At 37.5% G+C, this 10,973-nt stretch overlaps 2 protein-coding genes across 2 annotated transcripts; one reads left to right on the forward strand and one right to left on the reverse strand.

The window, feature by feature from the left end:
* Positions 1-124: 124 nt before the first annotated feature.
* LOC108862917 (uncharacterized) lies at positions 125-3,188 on the reverse strand. Its single transcript, XM_018637183.2, has 2 exons — positions 2,863-3,188; positions 125-2,578 (listed from the first exon to the last, which is right to left on the reverse strand). The coding sequence occupies exon 2, from the start codon at positions 2,471-2,473 to the stop codon at positions 398-400; it is 2,076 nt and encodes a 691-aa protein (XP_018492685.1). The 5' UTR covers positions 2,474-2,578; positions 2,863-3,188; the 3' UTR covers positions 125-397.
* A 3,794-nt stretch (positions 3,189-6,982) lies between these two features.
* Positions 6,983-8,772, forward strand: LOC108856140 (alpha-1,6-mannosyl-glycoprotein 2-beta-N-acetylglucosaminyltransferase). Its single transcript, XM_018629879.2, is given in 3 exon segments — positions 6,983-7,183; positions 7,271-7,839; positions 7,842-8,772. Coding segments are annotated over 2 exon segments (1,302 nt in total). The 5' UTR covers positions 6,983-7,183; positions 7,271-7,316; the 3' UTR covers positions 8,621-8,772.
* The last annotated feature ends 2,201 nt before the right edge of the window (positions 8,773-10,973 follow it).

Raw genomic sequence — 10,973 nt, forward strand, 5'->3', positions numbered from 1 at the left:
TTTAAAGTTGATGATTTTAAAAAGAATTTATCTAAAATGGGTTCGGTCTCGTGGAATGTTTCAATATATACCATAACTAAATGTAAAAACAAAAAAAAAAACAAAACAAGAGTGCTAAGAAACGGAAAGATAAATTGCTAGTTTTAATAACTGCTTTGTAAAATTTCGGTCAAGGTCAATAAAGAAGGAAAAGAAGAGAGCAAACAAAAAAACAACTACGCTTTGGTTTACTCAGTTGGACATCACCTAATACAACAGCTTTAGTGACCAAACAGAATCTTTTGCGTGTCAACAGTCTCTCTCTCTTACATCTCTAGTCTTCGCTGGTACAACTATAACACTTGGTCTAAATCTGAAACCTTGCTTCTCCTGCAGGGTACGTCACTGGAATCATCAATCAGGCTTCTGCTCCGACTTGAAGCAGCTCCTCGGGGATTGCAGCCGGATCCAAGTCCCAACAGTTTCCGGGAAAGCCGCTAGTTGCACCTTTGAGAAACCAAGACGGCACTTGATGTGAAAACCGCAGCATCTCGCTCCTGGGTATCCATTTCTTACCGTCTTCTTCCCTCCCGCTCCTGTGATACACTGTTTTGTAACCCTCTAGCTTAACAAGAGGCGCAATGCACACACCATACTGTTCAGTATACTCATCAAGGATCTCGACCATTTCGTACTCGTGCCTCACTTCGTCAGGTGTTGATTCATTCCAGTTTAGCGACCAGTTCTTGTATACAGCCCAGATGTCACCAGTTTTGGGGAAGATTCGAACACAACCACCTCTCCCTGTCTTCCTGTCCCTCAAAAGATGCGAGAATATGTTGACTTGTTCAACTATGTCATAGTTCTGTATCCTGAAATGTCCGCACGACTTTGTGAACCCGTATTGTACCCACTTCATGGAACCGAACTCGATGTCGGTTTTGGAGCTCAAGTAGGCTATGTCAATCTTAAAGGGCTCAACAGAGAGCACTTCCCTAACCACACAGTACAGGCGTGGCATGCCATCATCTTCATCATAGATTGCCCATATTTGTCTTGGCTCAAAGCACTCCTCCGATCTGTTTTTATCGAAATCATGGAAATCAGAGTCTGGTACCGTTATAGGCCCACTGGTTTTGCGCCCCGCCGTGACATCTCCCAACTTGCAGGAATCAACTGGTGTCGGGTCTTCTACAGCCGCTGCTGCCTCTGAAGCCAATCTTATGATATCCAGTCTTTGCTTAATATCTGCTCTTGCCTTCTGAAGCAGTGGCTTGCGTGTATCCAATACTGATGCAGCAGACCACCGCCTAGTTGAACCATAGCTTTGCCCGTGAATTTTGAAATCTGCGTTCGCTGTCTTTGACGCTGGAGCAGAAGATCTCATCAAAGGGTTCTCAACAAATCCATTAACAGACGATTCAATAAATACTCTGCTCTTCTTCTCAGGTCTGCCGACCTTAACTGCAGCCGTATGGGTAGAAAGGCCTGGCGGGTTAGCATAGATCAGACCGTCTGGTTTGGTTTTCATCGAGCATGTCCCGTTGGAACCGTCTTTAACTTTATTTATCCCCGTGCTAACGACTGATTTGCTGTGCTTGTAAGGATACCCATTGGACACAGAGGACACACGCTTCAAATCAAGATTCCCTGGGGAGGTGGTTGTTTCAGGGTATGATGATGAGGTCCAATCATATGAACCATATTCATATCCATGTCCTTGCGTAGGATAGTGGCCTAAGAGATACGTGGAACTTGTGGGCATGCGTGCATCGTAGCTATGTGAGCTATAGCCATTACTATGAAGAGGAGGAGGAGGAGGCGCATGAGATGGAGGCGTGTAATGAAACGGTGCACTAACAGGAGCTGGACCGGTTTCCACAGCTATAAATGCTCCGCGGCAGTTCTTACACGAAAGCCTCTTATTCACGTACTTCCTCAGGTACTCGTACTGAACTTTGCAAGAGGTGCACACAGTCCAGAAAGTGTCGAGTCTTTCTGATGATGATGATGATGGAAACCGATCAAATGCTGCAGTCCCCGGTGGCGTGTACTCTGCGCGGTGGTGCTTCTGAACCACCGTGGACTCGATATGCTTCTTTCTTTTGTAGTAAAAAGTGCTCTTGTTGAACTCATTTGACAAGAACTTCCACGCTTCAGATATGAGATGGAACGCGCCATCAGCTCCGATACATTTGTTCTTGTCCGGATGGAGCAAGACAGCCATCTTCTTGTACTGTTTCTTCACGTCTCTTTTCCCAGCAGAGGGTTTCAGTCCAAGCACGGCGTAGTAGTCGATCTGACCGGCGCCGCTTCTACACTGAGAAGCCAGGTAAACTTCAAAAGTCGCAATCATCTGAGTCAAACCTTCCAGATCAGGAAACAGAGACCTAGCTTTCAACGCATAGCTCCTGGCGCCAGTGAAATCTTTCTCCGCGAATCTCCTCTCGGCGACCTGTTTCACTCTAATAGCTTCCTCTCTGTATGCTTCCATAGTTGATAGAAGAAGAACCAGACTCAACTCCAATATATATTAAACCAACTCTGCTAAATTAATAAACTAAGACCGTTCTCCCAAGCACAAACAGGTCATCATTATCTGCAAGCATTTCAAGAGAACAGCATTATTCATTTTAAAATGCAACATTTTTAGACAAAACAAAAAAACAAAACAGCACTTGCACTTAAAACATATGAGAGAATCACACAATTACACAGCGTTAGATTGAAGCTATTAACTTCTTCAATGAAGAAAGATAAACCCTTTTCAGTGGATTTAACTTAAAAGCCCCAACTTTAATTTCGAAACCCTACGAATAATCACAACATTGAACCAAAACAAACCCTAATTTTCAACTCAGAGAATAGAGGTAGCGATCTTACTGAGGTTTTTGGGGGAAATGAAAACAAGGCTTTGAAATAGATCGCTGCAGGTTCGTCTTCCCTAGTTCGAGCAGATCGGGGACGAAATCGAGGTAGCGAAAAGCACGAATCCCAAGTGGGGGGGGTTTGGGAACCAATGCTACAGTAAAGCTTAGGGTTTGTGGGGAAAGTGGAAGTTGTTGGGTAATCGGCGGTTCAAGTCATCACGGAGCGAATCGCCCGCCGTGTGGGTGTAAAAAAATTTCGAGATTTGCCGTCGAACGGCGGATCTATAATTTTCGGGAATTTTTTTTTTTTTGGGTTGTAAAGTAAATATTGGAGTGAAAGTAAACGGTGCTAATTTCTTAATAGTTGATGGCTTTATCTACGTGTATTGTGATGAGTAGTGCGCATATTTTATTTTATTTTTTTATTATAAATTTAAAATGTTTAATGTGACTATTTAATTAATCGAATTGTCGTTGAAAAGATGTAGAATTGTTAAAATGATTTTTCTTAACTTCTTGTAAAAAAAATAACTAAAATAGGTTGGAAGTTAGAAAAGTATATTTTTTGGCTAATTAATTAATAGATTTTTTAATTTAAGATGTAAATTATAAATTAGTTCTATCTAAAAAAAATATTTTTTTGGATTAAAGATTTTTTTTGGAAAATATAGATAAAATAAATAAATTAGGTCACTGAAAAAACAAATAAAACTTTGAAAATCCAAAGCCAATTTTGGTTCTCTGCAGAAATTATGTATGTACTCTTTAACTTTTATTTATTTAAATAGATTTTAGATAATTTTTCTAAATTGATTAAGAGTAAAAGGGATTTGACAAAGGGATGCTTATTTGGGTGATAACTTTGGTAGACTAAAGAATAATTGCACAGCTTGCCAAGCGTGAGCATTTCAGATGTCTCTGAGCAGACATGCCTTTGTGAATTCCGCCATTCCAAAAATAAAGACCAAAAAGATTCGATGAAAAAGAGCAAAGATCTATAAAGGGGTTAAACTGATCATCAGGCTGGAAGAATCTTAAATATGAGCAATGGTGTAAAGGGTTGGACCGTCTACTCAGTAAAGGGTTGGACCGTCTACTCAGTAAACGGTTGGACCGTCTACTTAGTAAACGGTTGGAGAAAGCCCGACACACAAGCTGCAAAGGGGAATAGACAAGGACATGAAAGGTGGTTTTCACTCCTCTGCATTTTTTACACGAGACACTGACATTAGTTTCTGTGAGACGAAAGATTCTCGAATTAGAAGGGCTCTGGTTTTAGCTTTCCAAATGGACGTTTAAGCACGAGGGAAGTGTGGAGGTTCCATATATTTTGCTTCGTAAGGAAAGGCCCGGCTCTTGCCAAACAAGTATTACTTTTTTGGTTAAAGGATAAGCTGACCTTGTAGAATAGGAATAAAAGGTTTTTGGTAGCCAAAAAATTCCATCCTTCATGTTAAAAAAATAGGGATGATTTTGGGGATTTGATCCTATACCTCGAGGCATATTCATTTTAATGGTGAGATGCTAATTAGGAAGAATATGTTGTATAATATGCACAGGTGGAGATCCAGTCAAACCTCTAGACCTTAATGAGATCCACATTACATACAACCCAGCCCAAGCTTTTATTCTGGGAGCTCTTTACTTACAAAATACCTCTCCAGGTATGGGAGATATCTGCAGAGGCAGACCTTATATCCGGTTTCTTTTACCTAATATCATGTTCATGTTTCACATCCCGTCATAAGCGAGTACATAGAAGATAGAACAGATTTCCTACACAAAGACAAGTATAGTTTAAGCATGACAGCCATCGTATATGATGTCATCACTATGAGGAAATTTTTGAGAAGAACTTGCTTTCCAACACATAAGAGGAACTTTGAAATCCGAATGTGAGCTCTCTCGTGAGTATGGTCCAATATGTTGGCAAAGATATCTCTCTTTCTTCTGCCAAAAAGTTCAGGGAACCAATTTATTTTCCAATACCCTCCTTCATTTGCGATATTGAGAACATGTTCAACTCGGATTTTAGCTTCTGTGAGGGTATTAGATGAAAAATTGTTTGCTTATTTGGCTCAGTTTTGTACAGTGAAATGATGCTTCTTTGTACCGATTGAGAATGTATACGAGGAAGAATTTCCCGGATCAGTATGGTGTTTTTAGCATAGATCAAGTGAATCATAGGAGGGAGCTACTGCCCATTTAATGTCTTGTAAAGAGATGAGTTCTTGAACTTTCTTGCATTAACGGAAACGACCTCCGTCAAAGTATAAACAAAGTATGTAAACAAATTTTCCTTGTCAGAATCTCCTAATAGGTCGAACTCGATCTTGTTGTGTGTCATTGATCAAGAATAATTAAGAAACAGAGGACACACATTCTATGATCCAATATATTCATATCATGAAAACCAAATCACTATAATTTCTCTGAGGAAGTACCACTAGTTTGCATCAACTAGAAATCTATGTGGTGCTCATACAATAAATGAACACAAACTAAAAAAATGAGATAAACTCATATCAACTACTCTCAAAAAATTTTAAATTATTGCTTGATTTGTACTTTTTGTCGGTTAATGGTTCATTATGGAGACAGGCTTGATACGGAAACAAAACATTGTTCAAAACGGAGAACAGAAAAAAAACACAAAACAGACATAGATGCCTTGCATTAAGAAACCATCATAGGAAGGGTATAAGAGAAGGTTCCTCAAACACTCCTAACACTTCAGTGCCTTCGGAGTCTGATAGCAAGTTAGGCTTGAAAATTTTGTTTTTCTAGTTCCAATCCTAACATTATATATTTCGTAGCTGATGGGACCAAGAAGAAGTGAAAGTGAGTTGTAACATCCATGAAGAACAGTAAAGCATAATCACAAATGTTGTTACTCGTAACTAGTATAAGTAAAAAATTCTACAATGAGTCACCTAGAAGAAAGAAAAAGCAAAAGAGAACAAACAATACGTCAATTAGTTCATGGTTTCTTGATGAAGCTTTCTGTTTTTTCTCCTGGAAACTAACACTAATTGCTAGAATGAAGACATGTTAATTAAGTATATTCCTGGTCCTGTTGACACATCTACATAAACGACAAATAGACATTTAGTTCAAGAAAATTGATTCTCACATAAACATAGATAATTGTAAAAGCAATTACCTTCTAACACCTCTCAAAACTTCACTGAGTGGATCATACTCTAAGCCCATTTTAAATGTTTAAATTGCACTATCAAAGTCTTTCATGAAGATTTCCAAATCTCCTTTTCGAAAATAGCCTTCTAAAAATCTAGGACAGAGCTTAAAAGACATTTCTGAATCCGCAAGTCCCTCAGCCAGCTTTCCTAGTTTGATATAGCATATAGATCTGTTGGTGTATACATAATGCAGAAAACACACATAAAAGTCATTTGAACATGAAACAAATTGCTGAAACTTAAAAAATAAGTGAAAATCAATCATTACTTTTAGGTTCATAGGGTGTCTTTTGATTTGTTAAGTGTAATGTTTGATAAACACTTCCATGAAATGTTTGTTATTTTACCATACAAATAATAATTTTAATGTTATATATTTCTTATTTTACTATAGAAAAATCTTAAAAATGTTTTTTTCTTTATTTTAAAAATAAATTATTAAATCGTAACTTTTATTAAAATATTATAAATAATTATTAGTTCAATGTAATTTTTAATCTATTTTATCATATTTTGTGAAATTGTATTAAGTTAAACTAAAATAACTCATACATCGTCATGTTAAAATCAATAAAATATATTTATACAAAAAAATTGAAAACTTTTGTATTACAACTGTTTTTATTTTAAGTTATCAAATATAAAAATTAAAATTTTGTTAAGAAAATATTCTAACGTTTCCAAAGAGCAAGTGAAAATCTAGTGTGATCTAACCATCATGGGACGCATGATCAAACGCTACTGATAAAGAATTAGTGGAAAATTAATTAGTAATCTTCAAAGAGAAGCATCTTCCTAAACAATGTGGGTAAATGTGATACGATCACAGAGGATGATGGTCCATCCATCCATCCTAACGAACTATTCGCACAAAATGTTGATTGCATTTTAAGCAAATAAGTTATTTAACCAAAAACAGCAGTCAGAATTGGATGGCAGAAACGTAAATTGGAGCACCCATCGATAGCTGACAAATGAAATGCGAAACCCAAAGTCACGTTTAGACTAGGCACTACTACTTTCTCAAAGATTCTTCTTCAATGACTTCAAAGTCTCTCTTCCTTTCCTGATGAAATCTCATCTTTCACCCATCTCGCGATCTCTCCTAAGAAACTTGCTTCAAAATCAAAGCTGGTACATTCTTCCTAACTCCTCTTCACGGTTTGATTACTTCCCTCTTAATTTATAAAAAAAAAAGAAGGAACCAATTTTTTCCCGCAGAGGTTTAAGGAGATTTGGAAATTTAGTTTTTAATACTTTTGTGCCTATGGAAACTCCTTGTAAGAAGCAGAGATTGTTGAAAGACACGGCTTTTTGTCGTTTAGCGATTCTCTTCGCAGTTACAGCCTCCGTAGTTCTCGTGTTCGTGTCTGTACCCAAAACAGCTTTCAACAATCCTTTCTCCGACAACGATATAGCTAATTTAGACAAAGATTCTCAAGCCAAGCTCAACGCTTCCCTGTTAAGTGTAGCCAAAGGCAATCAAATGTCACTCAGGCTGCACAGGAGAAACACCTTCCCGCCGAGGAATCTCGATCTGTACCCGAATCTCGCGAAAGACGACCGCGTGGTCATCGTCTTATACGTCCACAACCGTCCTCAGTATCTCCGAGTAACCGTCGAAAGCCTGTCCAGAGTCGTAGGAATAAACGAGACGCTGCTGATCGTTAGCCACGACGGTTACTTCGAAGAGATGAACGAGATCGTGGAAAGGATCGAGTTCTGTCGGGTGAAGCAGATACTCTCTCCTTACTCTCCTCACATTTTCCGAGATACTTTCCCCGGGGTGTCTGGAACGACTGTAAGAAGAGAGGTGATAATAAGGTTTGCGAAGGTGATCCGGATCAGTACGGGAACCACCGGTCTCCGAAGATCGTGTCTCTGAAGCATCACTGGTGGTGGATGATGAACACCGTGTGGGATGGGTTGGAGGAGACCAGAGGTCACGAGGGACACCTCCTTTTCATCGAGGGAGATCATTTTTTATTTCCTAATGCTTATAGGAATATACAGACGCTCGCGAGGCTGACACGTGGCGGCGGGAAATGTCCCGAGTGTTTTGCTGTTAATTTGGCGCCGTCTGACGTGAAGTCGAGAGGGGAAGGGTTTGATAGTCTTGTCGCGGAGAGGATGGGGAACGTGGGTTACTCTTTTAATAGAAGTGTGTGGGAGAGTATACACGGGAAGGCGAGAGAGTTTTGTTTCTTCGATGATTATAATTGGGATATAACCATGTGGGCGACGGTGTTCCCTTCGTTCGGTTCACCGGTTTACACGCTGAGAGGGCCTAGGACGAGCGCGGTTCATTTTGGGAAATGCGGGTTGCATGAAGGTAGTGGAGTAGGGGAAGGTGATTGTGTCGATGATGGGAAGGTGAACATTGAGGTTAAGGAGACGGATAGAGGTGTGAACATAAAGGAAGAATGGGGAGTTCGGGTGTTTGAACATCAGCCTGGTTATAAAGCTGGTTTCAGAGGTTGGGGAGGTTGGGGAGACGAGAGGGACCGGCGTTTGTGTTTGGATTTTGCCACTATGTATCGTTTTACAAGCAGAGATGCGTCTTCTCCTTGAATGAAGAAGCTTTTTAAGGACTTCCAAAAGTAAACTTGTATTCTTATTGTTATGTCTTGTTTTGCATTATATTGAGCTTCTGTCGCATTTCTTACTAATTGACAATAGTTTCAAAGTTAAATGGAAACTTGAGGTGATTGCTGTTTTGTTTAGATTTGGTTTGAGTTTTGTGTTATGCAAAATCACTGCGGAACTTTGTTCTTTTTGGCCGGAGAGGTTGATAGAATGAACTTAAAAACTCATGTGTCACGGAAAAGTTGCAAGGTGAAAATGGGCATGGTGGAGTTCCGAACCCGGGGTCCCTTCATACTAGGGGTCCCTTCATACTAACTAACTAGGTAGTAATCCGCGCCTTGCGCGGAATGAGATGGTTAGATCAGCAATTTTTCGAAAATATTAGAAAGTATATATATATATATATATATATATATAGTTTGGAATTTGGGTTTTGTGTGTTTATCTTACTCTCGAACTCATTTTGTTTATCTCTCTATGGCTCTCTCTCTCTCTCTATGGCTCTCTCTCTCTTCTCTCTTCTCTCTCTCTCTCTCTCTCTCTCTCTCTCTCTCTCTCTCTCTCTCTCTCTCTCTCTCTTCTCTCTCTCTCTCTCTCTCTCAGATTTTATCAGTATTGATGAGTGTTTTTAAAAATAAGATTAAGATTTTAACATATTTTTATTTTAAACATACGAATCGTATTTAATGCCCGCACACGGGCATTAATACGATTCTTATGTTTTATGTATAATTTTAAAGGGCCTATTATTAATATCTAATCAAATGTTTTTATGTATTATTAAAACTAAAATTTGTTCTTCAGATGTTTTATGTATTATTAATATAAATATGTATTATTCAAATACAATTCATATGTTTTATGTATTACTAAAACTAAATTTGTTCTCCATTCAGTTTTTTGTGGTTCAAAACTATAAGCATTTTAGACATTACTTAATTCAATATACTTGAGGTTAAATTATTATCATATACTTTTGAAATATGAAATAATAAATCATGCATGTGCGGGCATCGATATGATTTATATATTGCATGTATAGCTATTATTATTAGTGCATAAGTGGATCGTAATTATATTTCACTCTCGTTGTATCTTTGTATCTTACTCATTTAGGTTTATCCCATATAAGTCTCTCTCTCTCTCTCATCATAAACATTTTAGTTTTTTGAAAGGATATAAAAAGGTAATTACGATCATATCATGCGTGCGGGCATTCATATGATTCATATATTACCCGTTCTAGCTATTAGTATAAATATAAGTAGATTGTAATTCTTTCTCAATCTCTATGTATCATTATGTCTAATTCATATACTACATGTTATGTTATTATTATAAGTGCATAAGTGGATCTAGTTCTCTCTCTCTCTCCTCTCTCTCTCTCTCTCTCTCCTCTCTCTCTCTCTCTCTCTCTCTCTCTCTCTCCTCTCTCTCTCTCTCTCTCTCTTCTCTCTCTCTCTCTCGGTATCCCCTCATCGTAAACCTTTTTTTTTTAGAAATTATAAAAATGTAAACATTCTTTTAATTCATCGATTATCTTTTAACTACCACAATTTTGTTTTATATGGGGAATGTTTCCTAGTTTTAATATTTTATCATGAATTTTTCTTGGGTGAATTACCAACTAATCATAGTTTGCCAATTAATGTACAGTTTTATAAAATATAATAAATAAAATAATAATAATTTGTGTTAAGTTTTTTAAAATAAATGAAAAATATTAGTAGCTGCCAAAAGATGATTTTTTTTAACAATTTTAAAATCGTCACAAAAGAGTAAATCATAAACATTAAACACTATACCCTAAACTTGGACAAAACTTAAACCCTTGGGTAAAATCAAACACTAAACCCCTATTCTTGGATATACCCTAAACCCTTGGGTAAATCCTAAACACTAAACTGTAAACTCTTGGGTATACCCTAAACACTAAATCTCTCTCTCTCTCTCTCTCTCTCTCTCTCTCTCTCTCTCTCTCTCTCTCTCTCTCTTCTCTCTCTCTCTCTCTCTCTCTCTCTCTCTCTCTCTCTCGGTATCCCCTTCATCGTAAACCTTTTTTTTTTGAGAAAAATAAAAATGTAAACATTCTTTTAATTCATTGATTATCTTTTAGCTACCACAATTTTGATTTATATGGGATCTAGTTTAATATTTTATCATGAACTTTCTTGGGTGATTTACCAACTAATCATAGTTTGCCAATTAATATACAGTTTTTTTAAATATAATAAATAAATAATAATAATTTGTGAAGTTTTTAAATAAATGAAAAATATTAGTAGCTGCCAAAGGATGAAATTTTTTTTAACAATTTTAAAACCGTCAGAAAAAATTA

Source organism: Raphanus sativus, chromosome 5 (genome assembly GCF_000801105.2).
Source record: "Raphanus sativus cultivar WK10039 chromosome 5, ASM80110v3, whole genome shotgun sequence".
NCBI lineage: Eukaryota > Viridiplantae > Streptophyta > Magnoliopsida > Brassicales > Brassicaceae > Raphanus > Raphanus sativus.

What these genes read in the sequence shown, in the direction of transcription:
- LOC108862917 (XM_018637183.2), bottom strand. Translation starts at nt 2,473, where the DNA reads ATGGAAGCATACAGAGAGGAAGCTATTAGAGTGAAACAGGTCGCCGAG.